The 19,427-nt window shown below is 49.4% G+C and overlaps 1 protein-coding gene and 1 pseudogene across 5 annotated transcripts in view; one reads left to right on the forward strand and one right to left on the reverse strand.

Moving 5' to 3' along the window:
* Positions 1 to 19,427, reverse strand: part of MOV10 (Mov10 RISC complex RNA helicase) — a 29,424-nt gene that overhangs the window by 3,388 nt on the left and 6,609 nt on the right. For 3 of the 4 annotated variants that reach the window (XM_017524286.2, XM_037737030.1, XM_017524287.2), the window contains exons 3-14: positions 8,794 to 8,997; positions 8,298 to 8,533; positions 7,857 to 8,115; positions 6,176 to 6,310; positions 5,069 to 5,237; positions 3,497 to 3,651; positions 3,044 to 3,220; positions 2,786 to 2,933; positions 2,131 to 2,289; positions 1,475 to 1,578; positions 1,198 to 1,295; positions 885 to 1,101 (exon numbers count right to left, since the gene is read on the reverse strand). In XM_017524286.2, the coding sequence (XP_017379775.1) occupies positions 885 to 1,101; positions 1,198 to 1,295; positions 1,475 to 1,578; positions 2,131 to 2,289; positions 2,786 to 2,933; positions 3,044 to 3,220; positions 3,497 to 3,651; positions 5,069 to 5,237; positions 6,176 to 6,310; positions 7,857 to 8,115; positions 8,298 to 8,533; positions 8,794 to 8,997 (2,061 nt within the window). Of the gene's footprint in view, positions 1 to 884; positions 1,102 to 1,197; positions 1,296 to 1,474; positions 1,579 to 2,130; positions 2,290 to 2,785; positions 2,934 to 3,043; positions 3,221 to 3,496; positions 3,652 to 5,068; positions 5,238 to 6,175; positions 6,311 to 7,856; positions 8,116 to 8,297; positions 8,534 to 8,793; positions 8,998 to 10,823; positions 10,953 to 19,427 lie in introns of all 4 variants that reach the window. The other variant, XM_017524289.2, reaches the window with a different exon arrangement.
* On the forward strand, positions 14,776 to 17,597 carry LOC108301214 (annotated as a pseudogene). The gene is made up of 2 exons (XR_001823777.2): positions 14,776 to 14,815; positions 15,478 to 17,597. The product of XR_001823777.2 is annotated as a eukaryotic translation initiation factor 2-alpha kinase 1-like (transcript).

Genomic DNA, 19,427 nt, shown 5'->3' on the forward strand with positions numbered 1-19,427 from the left:
AAAAAAAAAAAAAAAAAAAAAAAAATTACAGGCCCATTTTGTCAGGTTTCAAATTTGCCAAGGATAGTATGAAACCAAATTCTTCTTGACTATCGCTGTCATTTGATGCAACAATCGTGATGACACAATAGCTAACGTTTATTAAACTCTTAGTGACAGCCTAAAACTCAACTAAGCATTTTCGACGGCTGAACTCATTCACTAAAAGTATACAGCTCTTTAATTTGAATACCAATAGGTTTATGAAAAAACTGTATCTTCTCTTTTTTTTTTTTTTTTGAGATGGAGTCTCGCTCTGTCGCCCATGCTAGAGTACAGCGCCGTGATCTCGGCTCACTGCGACCTCCACCTCCTGGGTACAAGCAATTCTCCTACCTCAGCCTCCCGAATAGCTGGAATTACAGGCCCCCACCATTACACCTGGCTAATTTTTGTATTTTTAGTAGAGATGGGGTTTCACCATGTTGGCCAGGCTGGTCTCAAACTGCTGACCTCGAATGATCCGCCCACCTCAGCATCCCAAAGTGCTGGGATTACAGGCGTGAGCCACTGTGCCCAGCTTCCTCCCTATTTTCCTTATTTCTCCTTGGATTGCCTGAAAATTTCATCTGGGACTGGTACAAGACACATCCTAGTCACTAGGAACCACTGACCGTCCCCTTAGATGCAGATAAACCAACTGGTGCAGTCTGAAACCACTGGCTACGTCACGCAGACAACAAGCAGCAATGCCGGGGCTGGAAAGGAGACCTCCTACCTTCTGGTTTAGTCTTTCTGCATCACACAGTCTCTGGGCAACAGGACTGCAAGCCACTCTCCAGCAGGGGCTGCACGCAGGGTGTGAAGCATGGGATATAGCAGGGGAGGCTAGGGCGTGGGAATACCTGTAGTTGCGTAGCAGCTTGGTTATGAACTGGGGGTCATAGCCATCAGGGCCCTTCTTGTACAGGGAGTTATAGGTGAGCAGCCGCTCCAGCAGCGAGTACCCCAGCCCATGCTTCTGGGTCAGTGGGGAACGCAGCACAGGCCCCAGCTGCCGAGGGTCTCCTGCCAGCACCAGCTGCCCTCCTGGATTGCCTGTCTCCTTTACTTCCATCAGCCCTGGGAAGCGGAAGAGGTGTGGGGAAAAAGGTAAGCGGTGCAACCTCTCTGACCCCACACAGGGTGTACACTTGCAGCCCCACCTGAGTCCCTCACCTGCTATAGCTACCAGACTCTCAGGCTCCATGCAGTGGCCAGCCTCATCGATGAAGATGTGTGTGAAGTGATCAATGGGAAACTGGGCCGAGACCAACCTGGGAGGTGTCAGGCCAGGCAGGGGTCATATGCAGGCACCCAGCTACCAAACCTGAATGCTTTCCCAGGCTGGCTCCTCATCCCACCACCCCACAGAAACCATTCTTCCCCATCTCCCAGCCTGTTACCCCTTTAATTAAACTTACGATTCAGAGACATACCCACACACATTCCCCACCTGCCAGCCGTGATGAGGGTGGTAATTAAGACCCGGTATTCCTGCAGCTTCTTCTTGGCGGGAAATACATACTCCCCCTTCTTTGCGTCCCAGTTGCAGCAGGGCTGTGGATTGTGAAGGGACCATAGGAATCAGCTTGGCTCCACTCATTCCCACCCACACTCCGGCTGTGGGCCCCCCAGATAATTGTTTTTATTTTTATTTTTTATTGAGGCGGAGTCTCGCTCCGTTGCCCAGACTGGAGTGCTGTGGCGTGATCTTGACTCACTGCACCTCCGCTGCCTGGGTTCAAGCAATTCTCGTGCCTCAGCCTCCTGAGTAGCTGGAACTACAGGTATGTGTCACAACACCCAGCTAATTTTTTTGTATTTTTAGTAGAGACGGCCTCACCATGTTGGCCAGGCTGGTCTCAAACTCCTGATCTGCCTCAGCCCCCCAGAAGTGCTGGGGTTACAAGGGTGAGCCATGGCACCTGACCCCCCAAACGTTTTATCCACCTCCTCACTTACAAACTGAGGCCCAGGGAGGGTCCTCACCAACCCAAGGTCACACAGCAAGAATCAGAATCCAGATCTCCTAGCTTCCTCGCCCAAGTGTCTGCTCTGGGAGCCTCCCCAGCATTCGCCATTCTTTGGCCCTCTGCACTTCCCTAGTACCTTAATGTCCTCAGGTACCATGCGGATGTCCCTGCTAGGGGCCAGGAGGCGGTAGATGGAGCTGGGAAGGTGGACCCGGAGCCTTTGACAGAGGAGGTCAGCCCCTGAGTTGGATGGAGCGCAGGCCAGGATGTGGGCTTTGGGCAGGTGCTTCACCACCTGAGATACAGATACGCGCAGTGAGGGAGGCAGGTTCCTGAGACTTGGCCGTACTCAGGCTGGGGCGGTGCAAGTCTATGATGACTGAAATGTGAATGCTGACTCCAAGAGTCATGCAGTGCGCTACCCGTACAACAGCGCTCCACAGCGACATTTACCCTAACTCCCTACTCCCCAATCCCCCCTGCCTTTTTTTGAGACAGAGTCTCGCTACGTTACCCAGGGTGGAGTGCAGTGGCACCACTGCGGCACACTGCAGCCTCAAACACCCAGCTAATTTTTTTATTGTTTCATAAAGACAGTCCAAGCTGGTCTTGAACTCCTTGGGCTAGGCCTCCCCAAGTGCTGAGATTATAGGCATGAGCACTGCACCCAGCCCCTACCTCCCTTTTTGATGGCTGCTCAGATGCAGGAGCATTGCTGGGGAGTGGGAACGAACCAGGCTTGGTGCTGGGGGAGTCAGAGTGCAGGCCCCAGGTTTGTGCTCAGGCCCCACCTGCTTAATGGCCTCCACTAATGTGACAGTCTTGCCGGTGCCTGGAGGCCCAAAGATGATGTAGGGAGCTGGACGGGTGGTGCCCATGACAATGTGCCTCATGGCCTGCAACTGTTCTGGGTTTGACTCCAGACTCCGGTCGTACAGCCTGGCAGAGGGACCAGGAATGTGAACTTGAAGTCATCCAGTGACCCCGAGGCCTCCCCAACTCCTTCCCCTGTGCCCATGCTCCAAGAGGCTCCCTGCCCACAGTCTCACTTGAGTTTCACATCCGAGGGCAGCAGCGGGACGTCCCGAGATGCCACAGGAAAGAGCATGGGCCAAAGCAGCCAGCGCCCCGTCAGCTCCAGGGCACGGTGCTGGACTCGCAGGGGCTGGCGGTTGAAGGTAAAGTTCACCTTGAAAGTCAGCCCATCCACAAAGCGGCTCAGGAGGCTTTGGGCAGAGGTGGGGAAGAATTTGTTGTGAGGGGAGGTGGGCAATAAAGGGCCAGAACCTTCTCCACCAACCACGTCCCAACCACGTTCCAAGACCTCAAGGCAAAGCTCTCTAGAAGAGGAAGCCACCGTGGCATCTCAGAATACCCCTGAGGAAATGTTCCCTGCTCCGCCCCTTCGGTCTCATTTATCTTACAGAGAAACACTCCTCCTCCCCTGGGGTGAGAAGCCTGTAGACCCTTCTGGCATCTCAGGTTTCCCCCAACACACCCACCTCATGGAAAAGCTCAGCTTGACACGGTCCAATTCCACCTTGTGCACAAAGCCCTTATATGTGATGGGGTCCTCCTGGTGTGTCTCCGAAGACAAAATGGCAAACAGGTGGTCGCCCCGTAGCACTGAGGGGCGGCTCTCAGTCACCCCGGGAACCTATGGGGCATGAACACAAGCTTCTATCGCAGAGAATGACGCTGGAGGGCCCAGCCCCAGGTTCTCCAGACCTCTAAGGGACAAGGACTGAGACTGGCCTTCTAACTGAAGGCTCAGGGAACTGTGCTATCCCTGCACCTCTCTCTCCTTTCATGCCAGCCAGAGCAGGAGTCAGGGAAAGAGAAGACAAATCTTCCGAAGCTGCACAGAGGTGCCGAGCCCAGGAACCCAGAGCCTCCGGTGCCGCTGCCCTCTTGGCCAGCTCAGTTCCTGTTCTGCCTGGAAAAATCCTGTTCCTCAGCTAATTGGGTTGCTAAAAAAATAAATAACAACAGCAAAAAACAAGCCAAGCATGGTGGCTCACGCCTGTAATCCCAACACTTTGGGAGGCTGAGGCAGGCGATCACTTGAGTCCAGGTGTTTGAGACCAGCCTGGCAAACATGGCAAAACCCCATCTCTACACAAAATACAAAACTTAGCTGGGTGTGGTGGGGCGTGCCTGTCTTCCCAGTAACTTGGGAGGCTGAGGTGGGAGGATCGCTTGAGCCCAGGAGGTGGGGATTAAAGTGAGCCAAGATCATGCCATTATGCTCCAGCCTGAGCACCAGAGTGAGATCCTGTATCCAAAAAATTAAAAACTTAAAAACATAAAATAAAACCTTAGCCGGGCACAGTGGCTCCTGCCTGTAATCCCAGCACTTTGGGAGGCTGAGGCGGATGGACTACCTGAGGTCAGTAGTTCAAGACCTACCTGGCCAACATGGTGAAACCCTGTCTCTACTAAAAAAAAAAAGAAAAAAGAAAATTAGCCAGGTGTGGTGGTGGGTGCCTGTAATCCCAGCTACTCGGGAGGCTGAGGCAGGAGAATCGCTTGAACTTGGGAGGCCAAGGTTGCAGTGAGCTTAGAACACACCATTGCTCTCCAGCCTGGGTGACAGAGCAAAACTTTGTCTCAAAGAAAAAAAAAAAAAAAATCTTGTTAAAAACTCCCACTTTCTGCAGTAATCTTTCCTTGATCAAACTCAGCCTCTCATTCCCACCTGCACTTGTGTGTGGAAATCCATTCTCATGTGTAATTTTGGGCTTATATACACATATTCAAAATCCAAGAGCTAGAAAGAGTTGTAAGAATTATCCAGTCCTGCTCTATGCTTTTCAGATAAGGGAACTAAGCCTCAGAGAAAGCAAGGGACTTACCCAAGGTGGTAGCGAAGCCTGGACTAGAACCCAGATCTTCCCCATGCCCCTGCTTGGACACATCTTTGGGCACAGGATGCCCACCCGGCTGCTTTTGGAGGCCTGGGAACCACTTCAACCTTCCTCCTGTTCTGCCCTGCTGTCAGGAATAGTTCTGCCCACAGCCTGTAGCTTGGCTGACTTGAGCCCACCCTCCTCACACTCCATCTGAGCCCTGACCTCCAGCGTGAGCAGCCTGGGGTTCTGGTCCACAGGGTCCCAGGTCATGGGCACCGACTCCAGGTCATAGTGCCGGATATCATGCTCCATCTGCAGCTCCTCCAGGTGCAGCAGCAGCCGCAGCTTCACCTCATAGTTCCTCCACTTCAGGGCTGTCTCCAGCTGAGCCCTGGAAATGATGGTTGGAGGGGTGGGGGGGGGCAGGAATGTGACGGGCCAGACAACCCCTATGCCCAGGAGTATGCACCTTCTCCCACCCGAAACTCTGGAACTAAGAAAGCATCAAGAAACAGAGAAGACTAGAGGGATAGAGAAGTGGGTGAGAGTCAGAGGTCCTGAAGAAGGAATCCTTGGCTCCTGCTTCCTTGGATATCCCTGCCCCCACCTCATCCAACTCGAATTTGCATGGTGGCTCATGGCCAGAACATTCTCCCCCAGATCCTCTAATGACTTCCACCCTCACCTCATTCAAATGTCCTTCTCTGTTCGAACACGACCTCCTCAAACAGGCCAGGACTAACTGCCTTCTGCAAAGCAGCACCCATCCCCTAACCCTGCTTTAGTTTCAGCGTAGTTCCTTTTTAGAGACAAGATCTTGCTGTCACTCATGCCGGAGTGCAGTGGCATGATCTTGGCTCACTCACTGTGGCCTTGACCTCCTGGGCTCAATGAATCCTCCCATCTCAGCCTCATAAGTAACTGGGACTACAGACGTGTGCCACCACACTTGGCTAATTAAATTTTTTTTGTAGAGACAACATCTCACTATGTTGCCCCAGGCTGGTCTTGAACTCCTGGGCTGTTTAGATCCACCTGACTTGGCCTCCCAAAGTGCTCATTACAGGCATGAGCCACTTGCACCTGACCTGTTCAGGTCTTCATAGAACTCATCACTCCATGAAATTCTAACAAAAATGCTCATTGTCCCCTGCATTAAAATCAGTTAGGCTTTCATTTGATTGGTTCACCTTGAATAGTGCTTGGTGTATGGTGCATGCTCAGTAAGGGAATGAATGAATAGAGCCCGAGAGGCTGAGGGTGGAGGTGCCAGGGCAATGCAAAGAAGCCAGTAGGGGAAAGACAGGGGTGCAGAGGAATGGTACTTACTTGATCTCAGCGATCTCCTTAGGGGCAGTGAAGATACTTCTTCCCTGAAGAAGCATGGGGAGCAGCTGCCTGAGGCGGGGAGGTGGGTAGTATGTCCCCAACGCCATACTTAACTCCAGGTCATAGCCCTTACCGCTGCAGAATCGAGGGAAGAAAACACAGAAAACCCCTCACCCTCCAAGACTCTGAAAATGCCCTTCTGGTGTGGATGTACAAAGCCCTTCTGCAATCCTACTGCTGAAAGACGTCAGCAGCCTTGCTCCTAGGTGGGACCATTCTCATTTTTGGAAAGTGCAATACTTGGAAACCTTTAAAACTATTATATACATAATAAATATTCATTAGAGAAAAAAATCAGATAACAGGTAATAAATAAATATCATTCTTATGATCCAGGGATAACCAATGTTAACTTCCAGACTTTTTTTTTTTTTTTGAGACAGAGTTTCGCTCTTGTTACTCAGGCTGGAGTGCAATGGCACGATCTCGGCTCACCGCAACCTCCGCCTCCTGGGTTCAGGCAATTCTCCTGCCTCAGCCTCCTGAGTAGCTGGGATTACAGGCACACGCCACCATGCCCAGCTAATTTGTTGTATTTGTAGTAGAGACGGGGTTTCACCATGTTGACCAGGATGGTCTCGATCTCTTGACCTCGTGATCCACCCGCCTCGGCCTCCCAAAGTGCTGGGATTACAGGCATGCGCCACCGCGCCCGGCCAACTTCCAGACTTTTTTCCCTTTAAACTTTGGTTATAAATATATATTGTCAACAAAAAGAGCACAATGGTCTGTGAAGTTCCTATTATATAGTTTGCTTTTTTTTTTTTGAGACAGTGTCTCCCTCTGTCGCCCAGACTGGAGTACAGTGGCGTGAACTCAGCTCACTGCAACCTCCGCCTCCTGGGTTCAAGCAATTCTCCTGCCTCAGCCTCCTGAATAGAGTAGCTGGGACTACAAGTGTGTGCCACCACGCCTGGCTAATTTTTGTATTTTTAGTAGAGATGAGGTTGCACCATGTTGGCCAGGCTGGTCTCGAACTCTTGACCTGAAGTGGTCTGCCTGCCTCAGCCTCCCAAAGTGTCAGAATTACAGGTGTGAGCCACCGTGCATGGATAGTTTGCTTTTATAACTATTTTGTGAACATCTGGCAAAAACAAAAAGATGTCTACACATATCCTAAGCTTCATCCATATGAAGTGTCCAGCACAGAGAAATCTACGGAGACAGGAAGTAGATGAGCAGTTTCTTAGGGCTGACCGAAGTGGCAGGGGATAAAAGGGTGATAGCTTTTTACCGTAACGAAATGCTCTAAAACTGATGGTGGTGATGGTCATACATATCTGTGAATATACTTAAAAAATTACTGAATTGTGCACTTTAAATGGGTGAATTGTATGGTATGTGAATTATCTCAATACAGCTGTTTCAAAAATCAGATGTCTACAATGATTTGCCTGATAATCCATCACACTGGGACAACGCCCACAATTTTCTTCACACTGTCCTCAGATCTGCAGTTCATCTGCAGCTTTCTTCCTTGACAGAAAAATTCTCTGAAACCCAAAAGAGTGAAGAGCCTGCGGGAAAAGGGGCTCCGGCTCCCAGCTCTGTGCTCCTTCCAAAGCCCTAGCCTATGCGGTTGGGATCCGAGCCCAGCCAGGGCTGAGCTGCAGGGAGTTACCGGTCAGGTCTCTCTCCTTCCTCTATCCGGTTGGTCACCATGGGGTTTCCAGCGATCCGGGTCCGCTTGAAGGGAGTCACGGGCTTCAGCTGTGCAGCCAGGGGGCTGTGGGCGACGGCAGCCAAGAAGCGGGCAATGTAGAATGTGCCGGCTCCTTCTGAACCCGACTCCCCAGGTCCCAGCAGCTCCCAGAGCACTGTGGCTGGGAAGTAGCCCACAAAGCTGGTCTTACAATGGACATGGAGTTCATAGCATTCACCTGGAGGAGGATGGATGAGTGAATGGCGGTGGGAGTCCCACGTTTCCTTATCCTGGACACTCCCCCAGGCAGCCCCGTCCCAAGGCAAGAGTCCACCAGACAGCGCCAGTGCTTCCCAAAGCACCGGCACTGCGTGGGACAAGCCCCTCTCCACCAGCCATTTCCCCTGGAAACCCACTCACCGGGGCCCAGTGGACAGGGCAGCTCCTGGTCGTCATTGTAGAAAGCAAACTGGGGTGTCCGGCAGAGTGGGAAGAGGTGAGTGAGGGTGACAGACTGGGTTCCGCCATTCCGAAGCCTGAGGGTCAGCACCTCTTTGCGGTTCAAATCCAGGCGGATAAGGAGCTGCCCGTCTCGGGCTTCATGGGGCCCCTGGACTTCCACATCCACCCCGTGTTTCCCGTGAAGATACTCAGACCTGGGGAGAAGGGAAGTCAAGGCGAAGCTGGGGTGGGCGCGGTCAGGACTGGGGCATTACCCTGGGGAAAGCTTTAGGCTTGGGAGGCAGGCAAAGTGCCAGCTGTGCTCAGCAAGCTCACCTCCTCCCCGCAGACCAATGCCCCGCCCTTCCCCCATTCCCTGGAGGAGGGGGACTTCCTCCCACTTGTGCAACCCACTCTTCCCTCAGACAGCCCCCTTCCCTGACACCCCAGGCCTCCGTCCACAGCACACACACACCTGTCATAAAAGATCTTGGCTAGCAGTGACTTGTGGTGCTTGCTGATATCTGACCCCAGCTTCATTCTCCTCTTTTCTGGGAACCGCACGTCGGCCCAGCGGTCGAGTCTGAAGAACCTGACCCGAGTCTTGGTGACGTAGGCCAGATTTGCAATCTTCATTCCATACAGCATGGAGGAGAAGCCAGGGGCGGGGGTCCCAAAGCTGCCAGAAGCAGAGGAGACTGGGAAGTGAGGCAAGGCAGGGCCCGCAGGAGGCAGGGCGGCGGGTGGGGAAGGGCACCAGAGGGTCACTCTGTGCTGGACACACCAGCCCTGCTGTGGAGCAGGATGGGGCCCAGAGACAGAGAGACACAGGCTGGGGATCGGAGGAACGTTTCATGTTTTAAGGGAAGGCAACGGGACTTCCCAAGGCAAAATACAGTTGTTTTAAACAGTGGGTTCTGGATTGTTCATTTCTGAGGGGAAAAGCCCAGTCACAGGCTGCTGACTGGAAGGACCGAGGGAAGAGAGAGAAGGACATAAAGTTCTTTTTGTGGGGAAAACTGTTTGGGACAGAAAAGAAAATACAAACAACCCAGAAGAAAGAGCTGAGGCTAAGGGGAAGCAGAATGAGTTGATTCAGAAGGGGGCATGTGGGGTCCAGCCTGTTGGTGAGGAGAGAAGGGATCAGAGACAGTACAGATGTCCAAGTGTGTGGGCAAGGTGGCTGATCAGACAGCAGTTTCCACCCGAAGTCATAGGGTGCAGGTGGAACCCAAGCAGGAAGGGAAAGGATCCTTCTCCAGAGATCAAATAGCCTGGCTTTGTGCCTAGAGAAGGTGAAGACAGGGAAAACTGGTCAGAAGGACAATAACCTCAAGGCTCAGAGCCTGGAGTTCAGTTCAGTCAATTCAACAAACACTTACAGAGGCCTGTTATGTGCCAGACACTGTGCTGGATGCTGGGGGTTCAAAGATGCAAGAGACTCAGCGCTTGCCTTGAGGAGCACACAGACTGAACACATACATTCCAGCATGGTGCCCAGAGGGCAGCTCATCGGCCACAGAGGGGCTCAGTGCCACAAAGGGACACCAAGCCCAGTCTGGGGGCAGAGGAGGTGTCCATGAAGGCTTCCCCAGGAGGCAGCATAAGAACTCAGTCCTGAGGATGAGTGGGCGTTACCTGGGCACAAGAGAGAGCGCGAAGCGTGAGCAGATGTGAGGGGTACGCAAGAACATGTGCTGGTAGGGGCGGAGGGGGGCTGCCCACTTGACAACTCTAGCCAGGTCAGCTCAGGTGACCTCATCTCTCAGAGCCTCACTTTCCTCCCCTATAAAACTGGAGGAAAGCGAGACTTACCTCGTAGGGTTGCTGTGAGGTTCACACGAGATTTTGACACAGCAGAGAACCACTGAGCCCAGTGCTTGGCACATAGGAGACCTCGGTAAGGGTGAGCCATGATTAGTATCACATACAGTTTCATTGTGCTAGAGTGAAATGCACAAGGAGGGGAGCGGCAGGAGGAGCAGAGGTGGGCAGGGACCAGCTCAGGGACAGTTTTGCACACCAGGCCAAGCCTGGACTTGACCCTGAATGCCTACAGTCCTTTCCCCTCTCTACTGAGACCCAGGAGCCTGAGGACATTCCCACGTGCAACATACTTCAGGGACACATTCAAAATCTAGACGACTGACACCTTCTCTTAAAAGCAAATCTTTGTTTATGAGAACTATGGTAATCCCTATTTAACACTTAAGGCTACATCAGCATGGACACTCACTAGGGTATATGATAAGATCATTTGTGGTTATGAAGATTTTTCAGGTGCCCCTGCCTGTAACTCTGCCCCTCTCCTTCACTCCAAACAAATGAGACCGGTACAATTTGGAAAACGTTGAATTGGCTACGATTTGTTTTAAAAAGGTAATAAATCATCCGAAAGCATAATAGAAAATGCTCAGTAAATGTTAGCTACTATTATTAGTATTTATATTAGTAGAAATAGTAGTACTAATAGTAGCAGTAGGAGTAGGAGTAGTAACAACTTACTTTCAGCCCACGTCAGAGGCTACAGCGTGGTTACAGAACCACTGCGGTTGGTGGGTTTTAAGCAGGGGAGTGGCAAGATCATATTTGCATTTCAGATCACTCTGGCATCAGGATTGGAGGATGGATTTGCTGGAGGCAAGACTGTAGGCAGGGAGACCAGTTAGAAGAAGGCCCTTGCAATTTTCTAGTGAAAAGATAACAAAGGCGGGAGCAAGGCAGTGGTAGAGATAGAAGGAGAGCGGCAAGATTTGCTAATACTTAGGATGTAAAATTAGCAGAATTTGGTGACTGACAGAAGTGGGAATGAAGGCTGGGAAGAGGGAGGAGTCTAGGATCCCCAAATCAGTGGCCTGGCTTGTAGGACTATCTCTGAGATGGGATGTAAGACAAGAGGAGGAGAGGCTGGAGGGACTGACCATGACATCTGGATTTGGATATGCTAGGTTTGAGATTCCTGTGGTCCAGGCAACCAGCTCCACCAGTCAGAAGCTGAGAACTCAGACCAAAGTCAAGGTTATAGCCTAGTATTAGGGAGTCCTCAGGTAGTGGTTATAATCAAGGAAGTATAGGAATCTCCCCAGGGAGTATGAGTAGTTGAGAGCAGCTACTAGACAACCCAGGAAGGAAGGGAAAACAAGAAACCCTCAAGAGAGAAGGGAGAATCAGCAAAGTCTCAAAACCAGGTATCACGATCAAACACTGCTGAGGAGTCCAGTGATAAAGGGACTGAAACTAGCAGATTATCAGAAACTGTCACAAGGGCCCCTTAGAGTCCATCAAAGTCCCATGGATCAAAACACAAGCGAATGCCTACAGCAGCTAGGCTCCACAGGTGTCTTGACACTTGCAGCCCTCCCAGACACCAGTTCAGTCCCATTTTGGAGAGTCACTAGTCTAATACTGCATGCATATCCTTCGCAACTCTAAGAAAACAAGAGTGCAGCCTCCAAGAAAAGTGGCTCCAGGCTCCCAGATCAATGCTGGGCAGAAAGAGGGCTTTGTGGGAACTGAACAAACTGGGAAGTGCATCCCCTGTCTGAGGGCGTAACTGCTCATCTCCAAACGGGGCCAGCAGGGACTGCAGGCCTCAGATGGCTAGATCTGACTTTGTTTCTTTTCTTTTCTTTTTTTTTTTTTAAGAGACGGAATCTCGCTATGCTGCCCAGGCTGGAGTGCAGTGGCTATTCACAGGTGTGAACCCACTACTAATCAGCACGGGAGTTTTGACCTGCTCCGTTTCTGACCTGGGCTGGTTCACCCCTCCTTAGGCAACCTGGTGGTCCCCCACTCCCGGGAGGTCACCATATTGATGCCGAACTTAGTGTGGACACCTGACTGGTGTAGGGCAACAGCCCACAACTCCTGGATTCAAGAGATCCTCTGGCCTCGGCCTCCCGAGGAGCTGGGACTACAGGCACGTGCCACTGCGCCCGGCCAGATTTGACTTTCGAGAAAAGACAAAATCAAAATTTTAACATGAAACCTCCTGTTTTTGGAAACCTGCCTGGCACGAGGGCAGGCAGAACTCATATCTACAAATTTTCCAAATTCTGTGGATGCTACCCCTAAATGTTTCTCAAATTATTCTCAATGTCTGTTACCACTATCCCAATTCACCTAACATTGGTTTAGGTGACAGTCATACAAAAAATTCTTTAAAAACATCACAAACTTACTATATTCTTGTCAAAAAAAAGCCCCAATCCCTGCATTATACATGTAATCCCCTATATTTCTATTTTTTTGAGACAGAGTCTTGCTCTGTTGCCAGGCTGGAGTGCAGTGGCACGATTTTGGCTCACTGCAACCTCCGCCTGGGTTCAAGCGATTTTCCTGCCTCAGCCTCCCGAGTAGCTGGGACTATAGGCGTGTGCCACCCCACCCAGCTAATTTTTGTATTTTTAGTAGAGATAGGGTTTCACCATGTTGGCCAGGATAGTCTCAATCTTTTGACCTCATGATCTGCCCGCCTCAGCCTTCCAAAGTGCTAGGATTACAAGTGTAATCCCCTATATTTCTTTTTTTTATTTTTTTTTTGAGACAAAGTTTCGCTCTTGTCCCGCAGGCTGGAGTGCAATGGCGCAATCTCGGCTCACTGCAACTTCCGCCTCCTGAGTAGCTGGGATTACAGGCACGTGCCACCACACCTGGCAAATTTTTGTATTTTTAGTAGAGATGGGGTTTCACCATGTTGGCCAGGCTGGTCTCGAATTCCTGACCTCAGGTGATCTGCCCACCTCGGTCTCCCAAAGTGCTGGGATTACGGGCCTGAGTCACCACACTCAGCCAATCCCCTATATTTCTAAGAAAAACTTTCTAACCAAGACTGGAAACCTGCAGCTATAAAAGAAAATAAGGTTAGGTGTGGTGGCTCATGCTTGTAATCCCAACACTTTGGGAAGCTGAAGTGGGAGGATTGCTTGAACCCAGGAGTTTGAGACCAGCCTAGGCAATATAGTGGGAAAAAAAAAAGTCAGGTGTGGTGGTGCATGCCTGTAGACCCAGCTACTCAGGAGGCTGAGGCAGAAGGATCACTTGAGACCAGGAAGTCAAGGCTGCAGTGAGCTGTGATCACGCCACTGCACTCCAGCCTGGTTAACAGAACTTGGGTAACCCTGTCTCTAAAAAAGAAAAGGAACATTTTTGACTACTAAAAAATATTTTGTCTGGAAAGAGGTAATATAAACAAATTCAACAGATAAATATTCATAATGCAGATGACAGGCAAAGGGCTAATTTTTATAATATATAAATTTTCTTACAAATTGACAAGAAAAGATGAAACAGAAAAATTGAATATTCAATTAAACGAACAGATCCAGATGGCCAAAAGAGTATGAAAAACTGCTCCACGCCGGGCGCGGTGGCTCAAGCCTGTAATCCCAGCGCTTTGGGAGGCCGAGGCGGGTGGATCACGAGGTCAAGAGATCGAGACCATCCTGGTCAACATGGTGAAACCCCGTCTCTACTAAAAATACAAAAATTAGCTGGGCATGGTGGCGCACGCCTGTAGTCCCAGCTACTTGGGAGGCTGAGGCAGGAGAATTGCTTGAGCCCGGGAGGCAGAGGTTGCAGTGAGCCGAGATCGCACCATTGCACTCCAGCCTGGGTAACGAGCGAAACTCCGTCTCAAAAAAAAAAAACAAAAAACAAACAAAAAAAAAAGCACAAAAACTGCTCCAAATGTAGACAAATGCAAATTAAAGTATAAATGAGAAATCATTTTATTCCCATTAGACTGACAAAAATGAACGTAGTTCTAACAGATACTGATATCATGGGTATGTGGAAAAGTGAACTCATAACAATCTAACAATATCTACAAATATTTAAAATACAGGTATCCTTTAAAACCCAGGGACTTGGCATGGCGGCTCATGCCTCTAATCCTAGCACTATGGGAGGCTGAGGTGGAAGGATCACTTGAGCCCAGGAGTTTGAGATCAGCCTGAGAAACACAGCAGATCCCTGTCTCTACAAAAAATTTAAAAAAAATTTTTCCTGGGTTTAAGTGATTTTCCTGCCTCATCAGGAAAATCCCAGCACTTTGGGAGGCGGAGGGAGCGGATAACCTGAGGTTAGAAGTTTGAGACCTGCCTGACCAACAAGGTGAAACTCCCACCTCTACTAAATACAAAAAATTAGCCAGGCAAGGTGGCGCATGCCTGTAGTCCCAGCTACTTGAGAGGCTGAGGCAGGAGAATTGCTTGAGCCCGGGAGGCAGAGGTTGCAGTGAGCCGAGATTGCACCACTGCACTCAGAAAAATTAAGATGACTTGTTAAATGAATAGAGGGATGAATCTATGGGCAGATGTGTAAAATGTTAAAAGAAATCTAAGTGAAGGTATGTGGATGTTCACTGTACAATCATTTCAATTTTTCTTTATGTTTAAAATGTATTATAGTATAGGCTAGCTGTGGGCGCAGTGTGGCAATGCTTCACGGGTGGTCGATGCAGGGGGGCAGCTTCGGGGCCTGCGATCGTGAAGAGGGTGACGGGGTGGGGGCTATGGCTGCACCACCGGCTAATCGACACTCCTGCCAAGGGTCCGGAACCCAAATATGATGAATCTGATGTTCCAGCAGAACTCCAGGTGTTAAAAGAACCTCTACAACAGCCAACCTTCCCTTTTGCAGTTGCAAACCAACTCTTGCTTGTTTCTTTGCTGGAGCACTTGAGCCATGTGCATGAACCAAACTCACTTCGTTCAGGACAGGTGTTAAGTTACTTTGCCAGACCTCTGTCAAAATGGGGCTGCTGTCTTCTTTCACTTGTAGTGATAAGTTTAGCTCACTGAGACATCACAACAGAGCTGTTACTCACTTAATGAGGTCCGTTAAGAAAGAGTCCCTCAGGATCCTTGTGAGGATATTTCTTTTTTTTTTTTTTTTTGAGACGGAGTTTTACTCTTGTTACCCAGGCTGGAGTGCAATGGCGCGATCTCGGCTCACCGCAACCTCCACCTCCTGGGTTCAGGCAATTCTCCTGCCTCACCCTCCTCCGTAGCTGGGATTACAGGCACGCGCCACCATGCCCAGCTAATGTTTTCATATTTTTAGTAGAGACGGGGTTTCACCATGTTGACCAGGATGGTCTCGATCTCTTGACCTCGTGATCCACCCGCCTCGGCCTCCCAAAGTGCTGGGATTACAGGCTTGAGCCACCGCGCCCGGCGAGGATATTTCTTACATCCAGATATCAGATCAAGGAAAGTAGCCTTTGAAGCACAAAGTTCACGTTACTTAAATGAATTTGAAGAACTTACCATCTTAGGAAAAGATGGATACAGAAAAATTATACAAGGTCAGGAATAACTTAGATGGTCAGTATTATGCAATAAAAAAAACCCCTGATTAAGGGTGCAAATGAAACAGATTGCATGAAGGTCCTACGGGAAGTGAAGGTGCTGGCAGGTCTTCAGCACCCTACTATCGCTGTCTATCACAGCGCGTGGATAGAGCACGTTCACATGATCCAGCCAGAGGCAGACAGGGCTGCCACTGAGTTGCCATCTCTGAAAGTGCTCTCCGACCAAGAAGAGGACAGAGACCGACATGAGGTTAAAAATGATGAAAGTAGCAGCTCATCCATTATCTTTGCTGAGCCCACACCAGAAAAAAACTCTTTGGAGAATCTGACACTGAAAATCAAATAACAAGCTGGCGAACTACACCACCAATTTAATCGTAAGAGACACTGCTGAATTTCAGTCAATCCTGGAGCTTCAGGAAAATGGCTTGGCTGGTTTGTCTACCAGTTTGATTGTGGAACAGGAGCTGCCGCTCAGGCATAATTCCCACCTAGAGGTGAGTTTCACAGCCACCAAGGAATCTTCCAAAGAACATATCAACTTTTTGGGTCAGACAGAGGTGCAGTACCACCTGATGCTGCACGTCCAGATGCAGCCGTGTGAGCTCTCACTGTGGGACTGGATAGACGAGAGAAACAAGCGGGGCTGGGAGTGTGTGGACGAGTCTGCCTGTCCTTATGTCATGGCCAGTGTTGCAACAAAAATTTTTTAAGCATTGGTAGGTGTGTTTTACCTACGTAACATGGGAATTGTGCACAGAGATCAGAAGCCAAGAAGTATTTTTCTTCATGGCCCTGATCAGCAGGTAAAAATAGGAGACTCTGGTCTGACCTGCAGAGACATCCTACAGAACACAGACTGGACCAATAGAAACAGGAAGCGAACACCAACACATAGGTCCAGAGTGGGTACCTGTCCGTGCGCTTCACCCAAACATTCAGAAGCATCTGAGTATGATGCCACGTCAGATATGTACCGCTTGGATGTGATCCTGCTAGAGCTCTTTCAGCCGTTTGGAACAGAAATGGAGCATGCAGAAGTTCTAACAGGTTTAAGAACTGGTCAGTCACCAGAATCCCTCAGTAAAAGGTGTCCAGTGCAAGCGAAGTATATACAGCACTTAACGGGGAGGAACTCATTGCGGAGACCATCTGCTATTCAGCTGCTGCAGAGTGAACTTTTCCAAAATTCTGGAAGTGTTAGCCTCACCTTACAGATGAAGATAATGGAACAAGAAAAAGAAACTGCAGAACTAAAGAAGGGGCTAAACCTTTCTCAAGACAAAGGGGTGAGGGATGACAGAAAGGATGGGGGCATACATGTCTAGCCTTCCTCAGGCTGTATCTGTAAGATGAAAGTGGACTTTAACTTAAGGTAGTTAACTGGAATGTAAATTTTTCATCTTTATTAGGGTATAGTTGGTATAATTCTTAGTTCTATTTAGTAAGGCTTTACAAGACTTATTAAAGACAAGCTGCTGCTCCTTCCCTTCCTGCCCCACAAGCTCCTTTTCCTAAATTTCCTACCTAAATATTACCATATGCCTAGTCTCTGAAACTTTTAAAAAACTTAGACCTCATCCTTAATTATTTTTTCCTTTCAACTCTGTTGACCTTCTCTCTGGTCTTCCTCTAGAAGGTTCTACCGCAGAAATTGACGTGTGCTCCCTGCCCCTGTCACTGCCCAAGCCCAGGCCTGCACACTCACCGGACTGTGCAGTTTTGACAGCCGCCAGTCTTCCTGCCTCTTTCACACTGCTGCTGAAGTTAATTATTGGAAGGATGCCTGATCATTTCATTCCTTGGCTCGAAACCTTCTGCTGCCTCTAAGCTTTTAGCTGTCAACTTCTTAACAGTGTGCAACTTCCAATGTTTTTTTTGTTTGTTTGTTTTGAGACAGCGTTTCGCTCTTGTTACCCAGGCTGGAGTGCAATGGCGTGATCTCGGCTCACTGCAACCTCTGCCTCCTGGGTTCAGGCAATTCTCCTGCCTCAGCCTCCTGAGTAGCTGGGATTACAGGCACGCGCCACCATGCCCAGCTGATTTTTTGTATTTTTAGTAGAGACGGGGTTTTACCATGTTGACCAGGATGGTCTCGATCTCTTGACCTCGTGATCCACCCGCCTCGGCCTCCCAAAGGGCTGGGATTACAGGCGTGAGCCACCGGGCCCGGCCACTTTCAACGTTTTTATCTATTCTCTCTGCCTTCAACTTAGCATCATTCCAAAACCACACCCTTCCAAAGCTTTGTACTCCTCACCCCCATGATCTCAAGGCAGCTCATATCTCTTTCCCGACTTTGCCCTGCACTGTTCCCTGGTACTTCCTCCTTTATTACAGCATTCAACTCCAAAGCCAATCTGTATATCCCTCAGAGGCAGCGATCTGATGAATTGGCTTTTGAATCCCAGAAAGGGTCTGCCATGGAGTTGGCAGTCCTCATGGTAGATGGCACATGATTTTGCTGCATTTTAAATAAATGAAAACCACGTTACATGATGCTTTCATTGACAACTGGCCTAAATAAAAAAACCTTGACTCTAAAAAAAAAAAATTATTATAGTATAATATTGGGGAAAAAAAATCCCAACAATGTGTTAAAGGTCCATACCAGATGCTTTGGAGAGATTCCCATCATGTAGTCGAGACAGGAGAACATGGATAATGTGAATAACATGTTTTATTATTATTATTTTTGAGACAGAGTCTTGCTGTTGCCCAGGCTGGAATGCAATGGCACAATCTCGGCACGCTGCACCTCTGCCTCCTGGGTTCAAGCAGTTCTCCTGCCTCAGCCTCCCAAGTAGCTGGAATGACAGTTTCCCACAACGATGCCCAGCCAATATTTTGTATTTTTAGTAGAGACGATGTTTCGCTATGTTGGCCAGGTTGGTCTCAAACCCCTGGCCTCAGATGATTCACCACGCCTGGCCAAACATGATTCTTTTTAAATAAAATAATGACTTACAAAATACTCTGATTGATATCAAGAGTTACCTGAGTATAGGGCGGAATGTGGAAATGGAGGTGAGATGCCGATAAGGGGAGGGGTCCACAATAAAAATGATATGGGATAATGATCCCACATGTGTACGCTTATGTAGGTGTGATATAAGGATGCATCCATAAAGAGATAAATAAACCAGACGCAGTAGCTCATGCTTGTAATCCCAGCACTTTGGGAGGCTGAGGTGGGTGGATCACTTGAGGTTGGGAGTTCAAGACCAGCCTGGCCAATGTGGTAAAACCTAAAAATACAAAAATTAGCCAGGCATGGTGGTACACTGCATGCCTGTAATCCCAGTTACTTGGGAGGCTGAGGCAGAACTGCTTGAACCCGGGAGGCGGAGGTTTCAGTGAGCTGGATCGCATCACTGCACTCCAGCCTGGGCAACAGAGCGAGATTAAAAAAAAATAAAAAGGATAAATGAAAAGGTGGCCACCAAAATATTTTTACAACATTTAAATAGGCCGGCCGCAGTGGCTCACGCCTATAATCCCAGCACTTTGGGAGGCCAAGGTGAGTGGATCACCTAAAGTCAGGGGTTTGAGACCAGCCTGGCCAACATTGTGAAACCCCATGTCTACTAAAAATATAAGAAAATTAGCCAGGTGTGGTGGCACATGTCTGTAATCCCAGCTACTTGAGAGGCTGAGGCAGGGGAATGCCTTGAACCTGGGAGACAGAGGTTTCAGTAAGTCGAGATCGTGCCATTGCACTCCAGCCTGGGTGACGGAGTGAGACTCCATTTCTCCCCTCCAAAAAACCCACAAAATCAAACATTTGAACAAGT

The sequence above is a fragment of the Cebus imitator genome, unplaced genomic scaffold (genome assembly GCF_001604975.1).
Source record: "Cebus imitator isolate Cc_AM_T3 unplaced genomic scaffold, Cebus_imitator-1.0 Scaffold32, whole genome shotgun sequence".
Taxonomy (NCBI): domain Eukaryota; kingdom Metazoa; phylum Chordata; class Mammalia; order Primates; family Cebidae; genus Cebus; species Cebus imitator.